The sequence below is a fragment of the Anomalospiza imberbis genome, chromosome 4, assembly GCF_031753505.1.
Source record: "Anomalospiza imberbis isolate Cuckoo-Finch-1a 21T00152 chromosome 4, ASM3175350v1, whole genome shotgun sequence".
Taxonomy (NCBI): domain Eukaryota; kingdom Metazoa; phylum Chordata; class Aves; order Passeriformes; family Viduidae; genus Anomalospiza; species Anomalospiza imberbis.
In genome coordinates this window covers 4,729,121-4,745,849 of record NC_089684.1, presented here as the reverse complement: position 1 = coordinate 4,745,849, position 16,729 = coordinate 4,729,121, and the positions used below count along the sequence as shown (strand labels likewise).

At 43.2% G+C, this 16,729-nt stretch overlaps 1 protein-coding gene across 6 annotated transcripts in view; it reads right to left on the bottom strand.

The window, feature by feature from the left end:
• Positions 1-13,063, bottom strand: part of FAT1 (FAT atypical cadherin 1) — a 103,374-nt gene extending 90,311 nt beyond the window's left edge. For 5 of the 6 annotated variants that reach the window (XR_010998030.1, XM_068186869.1, XM_068186871.1 and 2 more), the window contains exon 1: positions 1,724-5,012. Coding sequence is in view for 5 of the 6 variants with exons in the window: in XM_068186869.1 (XP_068042970.1) it covers positions 1,724-4,991 (3,268 nt within the window). In the remaining variant the exon portion in view is untranslated. Of the gene's footprint in view, positions 1-1,723; positions 5,013-12,603 lie in introns of those variants that run through there. The other variant, XM_068186868.1, reaches the window with a different exon arrangement.
• Positions 13,064-16,729: the final 3,666 nt, after the last annotated feature.

Sequence of the window (16,729 nt, the reverse complement as noted above, 5' to 3'; positions counted from 1 at the left end):
CATTCCCACCAAATCCCTCTACTTTCATCCCTGAAGAATTGCAAACACTAGATACCAGATATGAATACAGACAATGCCTCTCCCCTGCCTTGAAAATACAGAGCCACTGTTCTGGATAATATTATTGAAGAGAAGCTGGCTTTGCCCTGTGCTCTGCCAGCTTTGTAAACCCAGCTGAAAAAAAGCAACTTAAACTCACACCAATTAGTTAGTCAAGTAAACTAGCTTTCTGCCAAAAAAGTAGAGAGGCAACACACACAGACAACTAATTCTGCCATGGTAGTACCATCACAAAAACACACATACCTGTCCACACACCCACAAACAGGTTCATTCTCACTTACTGTTACCTATCACACATTAATAAATTGCCAAACTCAGACTCATTCTATAGGACAACTAGAGACACCTCTAAAATACCATAACACACAGTGAACTTTAATATACTTATGTCAAAAGAAAAGCATAATGATATACAAATTAATATTCTGCACACATACTAAATGGCCAAAAGTGAAACTACAAGGTCTTGGAAAGAAAGTATTCAATTCTCCACTTTTAGAAAATCTGTTTCACTACCTTAACTATGTGCTTTGTTAAAAGCAAAGCTAAGGGAAGCATTGTTACATTTCAACCTGTAGAGCTGGTTCTTTAGCCACAAACCATGTAGTTTAATAACAGACTTTCTAGAGAAGAAAAATAGTCAGGAACAATTTGTTCACCTAAACCCTAAAGAGTAAAGTGGCTTCATGAGTCTCTATTACCCACATTCACAATTGTGGGAAGCACAGAGAACACAATGAATGACTACTGGATGAATCAGACATATTTCCCACCTTTTATTCTCAGTTACAAGCTTTTTTTCTTTAAGACATCAATCATATATTGATGATTTACCTATACATAAAGTGTAGACAAATCTAACACCAGATTCCTCCTCAATTTATTTCAGGATGCTTAGATAACTTCAAAATACCAATGCTCTCTCTTTATCAAAGACATAAATGCTACATAGCTACATAGTCATCCAACCAAAATGTAAAAAGTCAGCACTAGAATTTTACTGGAAATAAAATTAAGTTTCTTCTGAACACATGACACTGGAAAAATTCTCACACTGCTCATCAATTTATGCATTATTTATGAAATAATTCAGCAGTTCAGTCTGCTTGATTCATATGAGGTTTTTCTAAGGCTGCATCAATGCTTTCTTTGGCAGAAGCCTTCCGATGAAGACGGCACTGCTTACTGAATTCTAGATGGGCACCTGCAAACTCTGAAAGTAACTAACTAAACCAGCACTATGGCAATATCACACCCATGCACACCTCTAGTAAAAGGAGCGAAAGATAATGTCATTTAAGACAGAAAAGTATAACAGTCCCACTGTCCACAAGACAGAGAGTGTGTGTGCTCACATGAGGCACACACGAGACCCCCATTTTATATCAAGAGTATTCTTACTTCTTCTGGGTGGCATAGATTTTAAAAGTTAAGCATGGCTTTAGGTAGTCTGTATGGAAGTGGGAATATTAAAGAGAAATTACTCATCAAATGTATAAAAATAATTTCACTTAAGTAGCAGACACAACTATACACATTGTTGGTGACATCTTTTAGTCCAAACAAGAACACCTATATCAACTGTGACAATGCTGCTTCTCTTCTCTTTCCTGGCATTTGATTTTGTTTAGTATATAAAAATAACAGAAAGCCACCTTACCTTTTTCTTCATCTATTCGAAAAACTCCTATACCCGATCCATCTCTGATGGAATATCTGATCTCCCCATCTCGTCCTGCATCTTCATCATAAGCAGATACTGTCATTACTGAGGAGCCAACAGGAGCGTCTTCTTTTATGAAGCCTTTATCTGCAAATATGGAGAACTGTGGGGGGTGCAAGTTTTCATTCACATCAACTATCTCAACCTCAACGTAACACGTAGAAGACAATGAAATGGGTTTTCCTTTGTCCTTGGCCCGCACGGTCAAGTTATAAAGTTGTTTCTTTTCATAATCCAGTCTTTGTACAATACGTATTGCTCCACTTATTTTGTCAACGTCAAAGGTGCCGTCTCCGCTGTCCAAAAGACTGTACCGCACTTGACTTGACTGGCCTAAATCAGGATCGTAGGCTTCCAGCCACGTAATAATAGTTCCCTCAGGAAGATCTTCTCGAATTTTCACATGATAATTTGAAGGAATAAACTTGGGAGGATTGTCATTAACATCTTCTACAGCCACTTTCAAAATAACTGTTGAAAATAATTGAGGTTCTTCAGTAGGTTGGTCCCTAGCCTCAATTTTCAAAAAATAAACGTGCTGTTCCTCCCGATCCAGGACCCCTACAACTTTCACAACTCCTGTCACAGAATTAATAGTAAACTTGTCTGTATCTGTAAGAAGGGAGTATTTTACTTCTCCATTAGCTCCCAAATCCTTATCAGTAGCTCCAATTTGAATTATTTCACTGTTGGGCTCTTTGTTTTCACTTACTTCAACAAAATAGCTGTCTTGAAGGAACTCCGGTGGGTTGTCATTAGCATCCAAAATCTTTATATCTAAAAGGGTCCAGGCAGACTTCTGTGGTATTCCAAGATCATAGACAGTAATATTGAGGGTATATTTATCTCTTAGTTCTCGGTCAAGGGGAGACAGAATTTTCAGCACTCCTCCTTCCATATCAACAATGAAACTACTGTCTTCATTACCTGCAGAAATAACATACACTAGCTTTCCATTGAAACCAGTATCAAGATCAGCAGCATTCACAGATATTATGCTGGAGCCCACAGGTTGGTCTTCTTTTATCTCAATGCTGCTGGGGAGAGTACTTCTAAACTGAGGTGCATGCAGATTCACAGAGTGAGTATCAAAGAAAGCATCCTCAACTTCTCCACGATTGTGCAACTTATTTGCTTGTAAGAGTTTCTCTGCGAGCATTTTGGCAACACCGGTTTCTTCACATTGCAAGTTGACTGGTTTGCGACTACTAGCTACAGTTATGTTGATATACAGTGGTTTTGCAAAGTTCTCTCCATCTGTAGCTGTAATTTTCAAACTATAAAAAGACATTTTAGCACCTAGGCCATCTATTAGTGACTGTTTGAGAGAAAGTACTCCGGAATTTGGGTTTAGGCTAAATAAATCCAGTTCATTTCCAGATTCGATTTGGTATCTCACCAACTGGAGCTCATCAGCATCAATAGCAGATACGGTTGTTATTTGTTCTCCAACACCAAGATCCCTGGGGATTATTCCCTCACAATTTATTTTCTCAAACAGAGGTATATTGTCATTCAAGTTATTTAAAATAACAGTAACAGGAACTTCAACTTCTCGGCGATATGGTATACCCCAATCAGAGGCTCGAATCCTTAAATTGTAAACCCTTGGCATCAATTCATAATCCAAGTCTTCTGAAGTACTAATAATCCCACTGAAATGGTTAATCACAAATGGCAAAGGATTCAGGTTTGCAATGCTATAGGTCACATAACCATTTTCCCCTTCATCAGGGTCTTTTGCACTCACTCTCATTACACTTGTACCTATTGGCACATTTTCATCAAAGGACGCTTTATAGGATGTCTGAGTAAATTCAGGAGGATTGCTATTCATGCCTAGTACCTTGATTAATACTTTTGCAGAAGCTCTTCTGTCACTTGTCACAACTTCAAGTTCAAAATGGGATGCATATTGTGCTTTTATGGGTTCTAACGTGGTAATAAGACCAGTGTGAGTGTTTAAATTGAATTTTACTTTTCCTGGTGTGTTTTTAAATACATATTTTAAATGTGGGTAACTAGGCACAGCTTTCACCATTATCACAGGTGTGTTTGGAGGAGCAAATTCACTTATTTCAGCTCTATAGATCTCTTTTTCAAATCTGACAGGACCAGACTTAAATTGTGGTGATGTCACATGAACAACTTTTACTGAAGAAAATTGTGGGGGATTCCCTTTGTCTTTAGCTTGAAGGGTAAGGTTGTATCCAAAAGGGTGACTCTCCCAGTCAATGGGACCAATGGCTTTTATTCTGTATTCTTTGCCACCCGGAACAGACCTCACTGTTTTGAACTGTTGAAGCGCATCTCCTGCAACAATATTTAATGATGCTATTTCCCCATTCGAACCCTGGTCACTGTCCTCTACGGTTACTATTGCATACGTTGGATCTGTGTCTGATTCTGATGGAGTCAATGGAACAGCTGTAATAACAGGGGCATGTTCATTTGCTTGCTCTACATAAACCGTTAATTTTGCCATACTGCTTATGCCACTGCTACCATACAGCTTCAGCCCACGGTCCACTGCAAGAATTTCCATCTCGTAACGCTTAGTATCCGAGTAGTCAAGTCTACCAGTTAAAACTACCACTCCACTAGTTGGATGTATAGCAAACACATCTGTTCTTTCTTTAAAGCTATAGTAGAACTCTCCATTTGTTCCTATATCTGCATCTGTCGCACTGACTCTTGCTATGCTGGTCCTTATTGCTGTGTTTTCAGGCAAAGAAACGCTGTAAGATGTTGGAGAAAACAAAGGCCGCAAGTCATTTGTATCCAGTACCTGTATCCTGACCTTTGTGCGCGTTTCAGCATTTGTATTTTTTTCAACTGCTTTAACAGTCAGCATATAATGGTCCTTCACCTCTCTGTTAAGGATAGCTGTGTTTCCTCCCTTGGTCCGTATTCTCAAAAAGCAAAAGTTTCCAAGAACATACTCTTCAGCTTTAAACAAGTTCTCATTGTCACCAGAAATAATTTTGTATCTTAAGTCCCACAGTGGATTTGTGATGTAAATGCCCATTTTCACTGGATGCCCAACATAAGTCTTGGCTGCAGAATTCTCATACACAGTGGCATTATACTGTACTTGTGTAAATTGCATTGATGGAGCATGATGTGGCCTTTGATTTCCTTCACAGTTTCCAAAATGCTGCACTAGCAGCATCAGCAGCAACAGCATAGTCAAGTATCTTCCCATGGCAGCAATTACAAAGAAACCCTGAAACAAGAAAGAGATGCAGTAAGGCTTATGATTGTTCAAATGTTTATCAAATAAACATTAATGCTTAATTCAGAATTCATACTTGAAAGAAATTTATAGGTTACACATTTAGACTATATCATTTTCTTGAACAAGGTGTCAAAATTATTTGCAGTAATAGAAACACAGATAAATTAAAAACTCCTACAAAAAGACAAGAATCCATTACATCAAAAGTCTAGGAATTACTAACGCAACATGAGAGGAACACAGAGTTAAGTTCAAATGAACATTCCCATGAAGCAACATGCTAGAAGAAATATGTCAATGCTGTCTGCTATAAGCAAACAAACTAGGTCCGAACTAATCAGGAGTAGTGAACATTCACTCCCGTTCTCTGCTTCATAAATGACAATGATGTCTAGTAGAAAATTCTCCTCCCTCACTTAGATTGTAAAATGATTGATGTACAACTATGTGGAAGTAAGCTGCAAGAGTTAGCTTGATATTACCATCAATTCTTTATAGTATCCAATGTGCACCTGTTCCAAGAATGATAAATATTATAACAGAGACTACTTCTCCATTGTATTGTATTCTCTCCAGCTCTGACTACCCTTGTAAGAGTAGTGCTTATCATTAAAAAAAATTAAAAAAAAAAAAAAAAAAAATCAAGCACCACTAAGGTGTAAAGGCCACAAAACTAAGACATATTCCTTTATTCCCTTCTCAGAACAGATCTGAAACAAATTAGTATTGAGAGCTGTAAGAATAAGAATCTATCAAATTACTGGAGGAACATTTCAGTTGGGTTTCTCCAACACATTCCAGAAATGACAGAGAAAGAGCCTGGAGCAGCAAGACAGTCACAGAGACACACCTTCACTGGATTTGCCCTTAGAAGTCAGTATAACATTTTTGCTACCTAAATCTAGGCCAGATTGCAATAAGAAGAAAGGCAGAAACCTCAGGAACGAGACATCTGGGACCACCTTCTTCATCTGGGTTTACAGCAGTCGCCTTTACTCCTTCAAGTCTTACAGTATAACAATTCAAAGCATCAGAAAGCTCCCTCAACAAGCCCAAGCTTTCAACAAGATCCCGGGGGCAAAACTTCTTTCCAGCAAGTAGAAAGCAATCTAACATTTTCTTGATTACAATGATTAAGTAGTACACATTCATTTCTTTCTTCTTTCTCTATTTAGCCTTAATTTTTTTCCCCTTGCCTCTCCTTCTCAGTTTTCTTCCCCGGCCAATCTGCTATACAAATCAAATTAATTACTCACTATGTCATTCTTTTATTGTTCCTGACCTTTTTTTCCCCACATTTTAGCCCTAGTTTGCCCTCATCCTATTCTTTGGATGTCAGTCTCTAAGTGCCTATCTTCACACTAGTTCTCTTCACCTCCTCTAAAATAATATCACATGTTGTCTTCCATTCTCCACTCATGTTTTCTCTTACATTAATTTTTCCCTTCCCTACTTCCTACCTGCTCAGGTAGATATGTGAAAGATCACACTGGCTGACATTCCATGGACTGACTCTGCCCACTAGCAAACATCAGAGCAAATTAATCTACTTGTGTCAACAGTTCACTTCAAAACCTCAGAAGGAATTCAGTCACAGATATTACTAAGTCAATGATTTTGACAGGAATTTAAGACTCAGATTCACACAAACCATAGAAAGTATTGTAGAGGAGTAATGAAAAGGATTATCCTTTTGGAAGGAGAAAAAAAAAAGTGTGTCTGTCTTCCAAATCTAGCATTAAAGCTGCACAATTAAAACTATAAACATAGCAAACAAAAAGTGAATAAGCAAATAATAAAAAGCATTAAAGCTCTTTGAAGTTAGTCACTAGCTGGAACCAATACTTACAAGGTCTTAACACGGAATGAAGAAAAGGTTGGGAGGGCAAATGAGTGAGGTTGCAACAGTCACCATTTCAATGGCTACACAGTATTATTCCTCCCCTATCTACTTTCCTTCCCAGGCTATGGTGTGTCCTGGGAATACAGAGGCACTTAGGTCTCCAGGGCTTTATGTCCCAGCATACTGCCAAGTTAACAAATATCTGCTTAAAACCAACCAACAAAACAAACAAACTCTTACACACAACCAAATCTTTGCATCAAATAGTTATATCAGGTAATTCCAAAACTCTGAAAATTTTAAAATGCCACCAGACTGGCCTAAAAGGCAATGTTAAGAAGATTGCTTAAAACATCATTTTTAAGCAATCAACAAACCCAGCTTTTCCTCCATCTTGCTGGAATTCTGGAAGCCATCTGTTACCAATGATCTACTACTCAATGATCAAATTTTATGTTGATCTGATCAGATACTTCCTTGCTTTCTCCCTCAGTTACACTAGGATTTTTTATTATTATTATTTTTAATTTATACTGAAGTCCAAAACCCAGCTTTACTTCTGATACTGTAGCACCTAACTCACTGCCCCATTACAAACAAGAACACAACCACCAGTAAGAGAATCTACTCCCCAGCAGTAACCCCTGCGAGTTGCTGAGTTACAAATAGGAATGTAAAAGTATCTCTCCACTGAGCAGTTAACCACATCAGATAAAAACAAGTTCGCAATTTCTTTTACAAAACACTATTTCCATCTTGTCATAACTTACATAGCTACTAGAAACTAAAAAACGTTGACTCGGATTACCAAAAAATCAACATAGTATATTCTTGGAAAATACCTAAAGTATTAAGCAGTTGCAGTCATAAAGACCATTAACTACTAAGAGAAATTATGAAAGCATTAAGATAAAGTGATAATGTGTTAGATATAAACTCAGATGGCTCATTACAGCCTGCCAAAATGAATGAATTTCAGAAACATTTTAGCCAAAGGCTACACTTTGAACTCCTAATTTTTATTATCTTTGGAATATGAGCAGCTTAGGATTTTCTGAATCCATGTTCAATACACAAGGCAACTGTTTGCTTAACAAAACATCATAGCCCTAAATTCATAAGAAGTGCACACTGTATTATTCTGAAAAGCTACTTTCAAGCAAACTTTGATTTCCTATCTGGAAATTGTTATTCAGATAATTTTTATTTCTATGCATATTCAGGAAATTTTTATTTAGATGCAAATTCAGCACTGGGATATGTAAGACAGTTTTACTACTTAATTAGAACATTATCAAAACTATTAATGCATCAAAACATTAAGGTAATTTGTACATGGAAAAAATATTAATGCAACTTAGAAATATGAACTATCTTCACATTAAAGGTCTAAGCATAATTCTGGAGCTAGCAGAGCTCAAATTGATAACTTACAAATTAAGATGACTAGATAAGATAGCAGTCACAAAAAAGACTTTCTCCTAGCAGGAAATTTACAGTATTTAAAGTCTATAGTTTAAGATTTGAGAGTTTTAAGCATAAAATACAGAACTTTAGTAAAGAGCTATTTCAGTGTCAAGCAAGCAAAAAAAAAAAAAAAAAAGACCAAACTAAGCTTATTGTGCTTATGATACCTACATTGAACCAATTTACCATACATAGATACATAATGTATCTATGGGGAACATACACTGAGATATTTATTCCCCCACCAATACAAGTCACAGGTAGAAAAAGGACCTAAATCAGGCAATATACCCAAGTTAGTCTTAGTCTCATTGCTATTCTTTTTCTACATGCAAGCTCTACCAGTTATGTACAGAATAACCTACCTACCAAGCAAAACATTAACTGTTTACCTTAAAGGTCAGTTTTGATCAGCACACCCAAATTATGCTATCTGACAGAAATGCACTGTGAAACTAAACAGTCATGACAGGATTTCTAGTGTAGCAGTCTATGAGAGACTGTGTGACTTTGCAAGCTGCACTAATTGTGGTTACACCTACCCTTCCAATTGTTTAAAAGCAATTATTCATGTAGTCTACTGGAAAAAAAAAATAAATACCATGTTTAGATGCTTCAACATGCTTAACTTTCCAAACAAACAAATTAACAGTGTCTTTTGATTTTCAGAGGAGGAAGGTGTCTGTTTTGGTATTCAGAAAATTAACAAATGATGAGAATGTATGGTAGTGTTCCTTTAGTAAAGCTGGTGAGTTATTCAAAAAATGTACATTGTCGCAGAGATTAACATAACAGTTTCAACTTGTGACTAAAGTCCAGTAAGTTTTATGTTTGTATTCCCCACAGCATGAGTTAATTTCATGAGATACTTTGACTTATGTTTTCAAAATACTAGCTGTTAAAAGGAAAATGCAGTAGCTATATTCCAACAGCAACAAAGATTTTGAAACCAGAATGAAACTAAGATTCACATGGACAATTTTGACTGTTTTATCTGTAGGCAGTTACTTACTGGTGTATCTAATATGAACTCATCAGGTGTGCAAAGAAAAGCAGACCTCCAATTTCTATGAATAACCATTTGATCGAAATTTAGCATAGCACCCAAAAATTTGTGATAACAAAAATAGTTCTACTGATTTTGAATTCAGTTTTAAACTAAAAAAAAAAAATCTTCGAGAATTTAAAGTCATTTTACACTTGTTTACTTGAACTGAGAGTAGAGTTAACTTAGCTATACAAAGGTTTTTAACATGCTTAATTAAAAAAACAGACCATCCTTTTTCTGGGATGACTTCTAAGACTAACCTTTCAGTCTCCTAAACGAGATTTTAGGATTTAAAATAAAACAAAAACTTTAAAAAATAGTTTACAGTATGCAAGTACGATATTTACTCACTGAATAGCTGAATTACTTCCACACAGTTAGAAAAGCAAATAGGAAATACACATGTATTATACAACGTTCTTTTCTTTTACAGAGAGACAGCAGAGGTGGTAAAAGAATACAGGTAGTATTTCCTGTGCCACTCCCTAGGAACAACTTGTATGCAAGTATTTAAACCGCAGGAAAACCTGCTGCTAGAAGGCAGCATTTCTTTAAACTTATTAATGCTTTGCCGAAAAAAAAAAGTTTTCAACAGGGGGATACTAACAGCGGTAAAACACGGCGTCACTTACTGACGAGAGAGATTAAAAAGTGCATCTTTCAAACATAACTTTGTTCTGCTTCAACTGCCCTAAAGAAGAATAAAAGCAGCAGCAGAAGCCGATTGATGAGTCCAGCCGGGCTCTTCCGGGGAGCCGCTGCCAAGGGTCGCGTCCTGGCAGGCACTGCCCTTTACCTTTCGGAGCAATCCGGCGAGGAACGCAACGAGGGACGCGGTGTGGAAGTGCGAACAAAGGAAGAAATTCATCCTAAGGTACTTCTCACCCGCCGCGAACCGCCCCTGCCGGCTCACCCGGGAATGAAGTTTGCAATGGCCCATCAGACGCACTCAGACACCTTGCCTCGGGGAAAAGCACCACCGCCAACTCTTCCTCTGCCCAACTTAAGCGGAACCTGCCCGCTAAAGTCCTGCCGGCTCTCCGGGGAGTGCGGCCCCGGCTGCAGCCCGGCCGGCCGCCGCCAGCCGCGGGGGGAACGGGGCGCCAGGGCCCGCGACGCGCGGCGGCCACCCCGGCGCGGCGGGGATCAGGGGAGGGGGCCGGCGCCGCTCGCAGCCCGTCCCACCGGGGCCCGCAGCACGAGGCGCCCGCTCGCCCAGCGCCTCCGGGTAGCCTCGCCCCCGTCCCGGCCTCGCCTCGGAGCCTCAACTTCCCAAAGGGTCCGCGCCGCCCTCCCCCACCGCCAAAACTTCTCCCAACTCTGCGGCTGGCCCAGCGCTCACCTCTGCGGCTCGCTGCCTGCGGGGCGAGGGCGCGGGCCGGGGCCAGCCCCGCACGGTGCCAGCCGCGCTGCTCCCCCTTTCTTCCCCGGCCACCAGCGCGCCTCGCCGGTGCCTCTCCGCCCCCTGCGGGCCGCGGCGCCCCCCGCCGCCGGATTCCTCCGCGGCGCTGGACGGCCGCCCCTCCGGAACTCGTTTCTGCGGCGTTCGGCTGGAGCGGCAGCAGCCCTCGCACCCCTGCCCGGCCCCGCCGTGGAAGGACGAAACGCGGAACAGAACGGCGGGGGAAGGGCAAACCACAACCACGAGCTGTTCCTCCCGGTGGCCCAAGGCTGGGGAGACCGCTCACCTCCGCCGCGCTCGCCCCGTTCCTGCACGACGGGAGCGGCAGGGAATCGGGTGCCGGTCCAGGGACGCGGGCGATTTCGCGTACGGTGAAGTTCTCCCCCAGAAAGGCTACTCAGAAACTTTGGAAAGCTGCTGCCGGGGGTGTCTTACGGGGATGGCAAGGGAGACCGTCAGAGCCCGCGGGAAGACGCGGTCCTCTGCTGTCCGAGGAATAGCGGGTGGCCGGGACGAGTCCCGTGGTGCCCGCCCGCACCGCTGGTACCCAGGAGCGCCCAGCCGTGACCGCAGCGCCTCGGCGACCGCTGCCCTTCCCACAGGCGGCCGGGCTGCCGCCCCTGGACCGCGCCGGCGGGCTTGGGCTCACGCCTCCCCACCTCGGCTGGGCTGGGCGAGCCGCCGCTTAACGGCCGGGCGGAGGAGGGAGGTCTCAGCAGAGGCCAAAAGTGACTGGCGTCTCCCGCCGTTCCCCGGCACCGCTGGAAGGAGCGGCGCCCTGCTCCGGCGTCGGGAAAAGCAGCGGCAGTGAGAGGGAGTGCGCAGCCGGGTATACAGCCGAAGGAGAGCAGCGGCGACCACCCTGCAGCCCGCGGAGAGGGCATGGACTACCAATCCGTACCCTCAAGTGGAAAAGCGCCCTGCCGGATTCATGCTGAAGGGGTATCTGGCAGTCTGTCAGCCCTCCGTTAAAGATTAATACTCCGAAACAGTCCTTGAAGGATTCTCTGCTCATTAATAAGTGATCACACTTAATAACTATCAAATGTTTGTCTGGGGAATCCTGTCCCAGCGGATTCACGACGAAGCCGGGTTGCAGGCAGGAGCCGCCAGCGAGGGCGTATTTACCACGCATTAGCCCCGCCACGTCTTTTATTAGCCACATAAATAAATACAGCCAGCGGCGGAGGGAGCCCCTCTTCAACCGCAGCCTCACGCGTCCAGGGCTGCAAGTCAAAGGGAACCAACCCCGTGAGAAAGCGCTGGCTCTCAGGGTCACCAACCCACAGCCGCGTGGCTCCGCCCCGTGGCGCCCGCGCCCCCTCCCCGGGGCCGGCCCCGCAGCCCCCGGCCCCGGCCCCGGCTGCCCCGCGGTGGCGGCAGCGGCGCAGTTCTGCTGCGGCCGGGCAGGGGGCGCCGCGCCACAGCGCACGGGCGGCGGGCACTGCTCCCAGCGCCGGCTCCCAGCCCCGGCTCCTCCGAAGGGAGCGCAACCGAGCCGGTAGCGACGAGCCCGGCTCCGGCTGCGGGGCTCCGGGTCGGGAAACTTGAGCCTCGCTGTCGCCGTGAAGGGAGCGGTAAAGCTTGGGGTACCTACAGCTCCAAGGTACACGTAGCTTTGCATAGAATGGATGTGCGGGTATATATACAGGTATTGATATATACATAAACATAAACACTCTACACAGTTAAAAACCACGAGTTGAATCGAAGATCCTACTGTTTTCAGTATCGCAACAAATTAGAGCACTAGAACTCTCCAGGGAATCATCCCTCTCAGCACCCTGCCGATAATAAACTCATTAAACAAAGAACTCACCAGACCAGCTGGACTCGGCACTCTTCTCACAGAGTCCGCTCCAGCTCAGTTCATGTCCGCACGCTTCCTCCTCCCGCTTTCTTTTTTGTCCTCTGGAGAAAGCACGAGCAATGCTCCGGTGCCCACACGCCTCTAGAGCGTGAACCCCGCGGTGGCCCTGGCGCTCAACACGGCCCCGGCGCGCAGCCAGCGCGGCGCCCGGCCCCGCCGCCACAGCGCGGCATGTCGGCTCCGACCCATCCGCTGCTTGAAACTTGAACGAGGGGGAAGGAAAAAATACGCGGGGAGTGGGAGAAGAAGAAGAAAAAAAGAAAAAAAAAAAAAAAAAAAAAAGAAGAAGAAGAAAGGCGAGAGGGAGGGAGAGATCCAACTTTCTTAAGACATGTCCAGGCAAAGAACGGGCAGAGTTGAAGAGTTACAGCAGCGGAGAGAGTCAGAGTGGAGACGCTGCGCCGGATCGCCGACTCCTTCCCTCCCTCTCTCCTTCCCCCGCCTCCCTCCCTCCCTCTTTCCCTCCCTCTCTCTCCGTCTTCTTTCGCACTCTGTCCGTCCCCCTCGGACCCTGCTCACGGCAGCACCACCCCCTCCCTGCCTTCGCCGCTGCAGTCGGCGACGAGAGGGAGCAGCGCGCAGCTCTGCGCGCCCGCACGGCTCCGCGCGGGATCTCCGGCGCGCACCGGGGCCGCGGCCGCCCTCCCTCCCGCAGGTGAGGCGCCGCGCCGTCCCCGGCACGCCCCCGCCGCCCCGGCCTCCCGCCGCCACAACTCTCCGTGGCCGCCGCCGCTTGGAGCCCCGCTGGCTCCGCCGCCGCAACGCCGCTCGGCTCGGCGGGACGGCGCTGCCCCCGCCGCACGCTGCGGCCGCCCCGCAGCAGCGCCTGGCGGCTCCTTCTCGGCGGGGCACAGCAGCGAGCCCGACCGGGAGGCTCCAAGCGGCCCGAGCACGGGAATTTCCCACTCTCTCCCGGCCACGTTAAGTCAAGAATAGTCCTCTCCTCTCTCTTCTCCTCTCTCCTCTCCTCTCCTCTCCTCTCCTCTCCTCTCCTCTCCTCTCCTCTCCTCTCCTCTCCTCTCCTCTCCTCTCCTCTCCTCTCCTCTCCTCTCCTCTCCTCTCCTCTCCTCTCCTCTCCTCTCCTCTCCTCTCCTCTCCTCTTTTCCTTTTTTCTCTTTTTCCCTTCTTTTTTTTCCCTATTCTTCTTATTTTTCTTTTCTCTTTTCTTCATGGGAGGTGTATTTCTTAAATACAGTGCATAATGGCAGCTCCTTCTCCAAAATGATGCATCACAAACAAGCAAGATGTATTTTAATGTGGTTCTCACTCATCCAAAGTCAGCCCCAACCAATTACTCTTCTTCGACAAAGTTTAGGAGATGTTGCACTGCCTAGTGGCAGGAATCAGCTGAAAGGAGCAGCCTCAGAAGGTCTCAGGTGGTTTATGAAATTTTGGGAAAACTACAGAAAATGCTTTAAAAGGTATTTGCCTGAGAGACATAGTGTAACAGTAAATTTGTAAAGCACTCTGAGATTCTCACAAGGTAAAATATTCTTTTTCTAAACGATTTATCCCTAAGGACCTTAAAGTAATGGCCTTCTTCCAGAAGTCAAATTGACTTCTGAAGACATTGGATCATTATTTCCTGTAATATAGACCACTAAAATCTATCAGCCAAATGATCATGCAGGATTCTAGGATAGGAAGAGCAGATACAAACTGCAGTATATAAATATTAAGTACATTTCCAAATAGTGTATACATGCCATTTCAGTCTAGGAATGTTCACTTTGAGCAAACCCCTGGAAAGTTTAATGTCAAAATTCTCTGTCCTTATAGATTTCCACAACAGACACAGCTGACCGATTTATTTAGCATCTCATCTTCTTTCTAAAGACCCTAAATGGAATTATATTGAGTCCTTATCCAAGTGCCACTGGGCCAAATGACCTTTACTTCTGTGAAAACTGCTTCAAAGTGAGTTGCATAAAGTAAACTGCATTGAAAATAGCATTCCAGAAAAGGACTAAAAGGGAAACACTTTAGACCATTATAGCTAAGGGCTAGAAACAAATGTAAACCACACTTCTACTCCCTACAGTTGCAAATATTTTGTAGTTTTGGAGTATAAAATTTCTTACCTTTCAGATTCATTGCCATATTGTGGTTGATTGCTGAGTTAAGTAACAAAAGGTCAGGGCCACAGATTGGTTACACTTATGTCTAAACTTTAATTCTTAATGCCTGGAAAAGTGAAAGAATTGCAACAACCTCCTGTAAGTTGGACATGAACATCTGTGAAAAGTATCTGGTAAAAACAACAAAAAATTAGAGGCTTCTGATTTGGATCTCCTACTAGATATGCTATGCTGACAGTGAGAACTTTGAAGAAGAATAAAGGGGATATGCCATCCTTCTCTAATAGTGGGCAATGGTACTAAGCACTTCAGATAAAGTGATGGAGCCATGATGTCCAGGCAAGTGAATTCATAAGTCTGCTTAATATAGATAGGTTACCTTCTAAAACAGGTTTCTAACATCTTAGATAATATTGACAAAGGCATTTTGATACTTACTACAAAATTTTTGTGTTTTCTCTTTAATTTTTCTTTTCTTGGAAATAGTGTCAATAAACCTGTTACAATTATAGTTTACTTTTACTAATTATAATGAACCGGTATCTTTGTGATATGTTATCCCAAAGAAAATTCATATATTCTGTTATATTTTGCTAACCTATAGGAAAAGTACTAAAGATAATACTTGAAATCACACTTGGATATCTAAGGCACCATCCACCTCACTGAAAATCTTCCAATCTTATAACCATTGTAGCAAAATATGTTTGGTTCTCCCTGTCATCTATTAACATATGTCTGTCCTTATCAAATTGCCTAAGATGAAACAAGTTTCAGCTCAGCTGTCAATTAAAAAAAAAGGACTTGACTGTTTTCTTTCACGAGATATATGAATCCTTCAATTTAGGAATTTCCCCAACACTGAAATAGAGATTATATTTCCACGTAATCATAATCGTAAACATTACCATCTTCTTCTAAGGTGTCATGGCACTAACGCTCTTCTCAGTAATATATCTCAAAACCTAGCCTCACAGTTTTCAACTCGTTTGCTATGTATTTAACAAAGAGGAGCTGATAGTTAACTGGGTGAGATTGGAAGTAAATACGAACTCGAGTGTCTTCCGGAGAAATTTTCCTGCTCCCAACCCAAGGTATGCACTTGTGGAATGATATCTGAAGTACTCTGGACTGATTTCTTAGCTCTCACTTTGTTAAAGAGAAGATAATTTTAAATTGTTGCGACTTCAGCTGCATAAAACTTTGAAGATCAAAACTGGCACTTTGAATTGTACTGGCTCAGAGATGGCCAAGGTGAGGATAACTCTCAGTTTCCAAGAGGGTAAACCAGTCGCAATTGCTATACAAAGTGCAGCTTCAAAAAAAAAAAGCACTTTTGAACACAAAGCAGCCTGTGACTCAGGGGCAATAAATGAGCCATAAACATTGATTGTCTATGACAAAGGGCAAAAACATCTTTTCAGAAAAGGGGTCAGATACAGTTTCCAGTGAGTTCTCTGTCAATTAAATATGAACTGACCTGATTGGTTTTACAGTAAGAACTAAATTCTGTGCAGTACAAAAGGCCAGCACAAAACCTGTGCTGAACTGCATTTATACGAGGAGGAGGCTGCTTGCTAACACTTCTGCTCTGGTTGTTCTCCTTTTCCTCTTCTGGTCTTAGGAAAAACTCCCCAGACCTCAATTAGTTGTAGCCTATGGAAAGCAAAACAAAACATCTTCCCAAAACTTCATAATTATCCTTTCCCTGGCCAGCAGTCAAGGGTATATACTTCTTTACCACTCTAGTTTGTTTCCTGTCTAGTAAATGCAGACCTGGCCAATAAAAACTAATTCTGTCTTTCTGGCTGTTCTTGTCTACTTTTGAAAACATGGGTTGAACTACAAATGTCCATTTCCCTCCCCTTCCCCCTGTCTGCCATTTACAGGGGGAAAGGGGGCAAGTGCTATGAAATACACATTTGAGAGAGTCCTGACATTTTCTTACCTAAACCAAACTTTTTCAAAACCCCTGAAAATCTTTAGGATTATGTTAG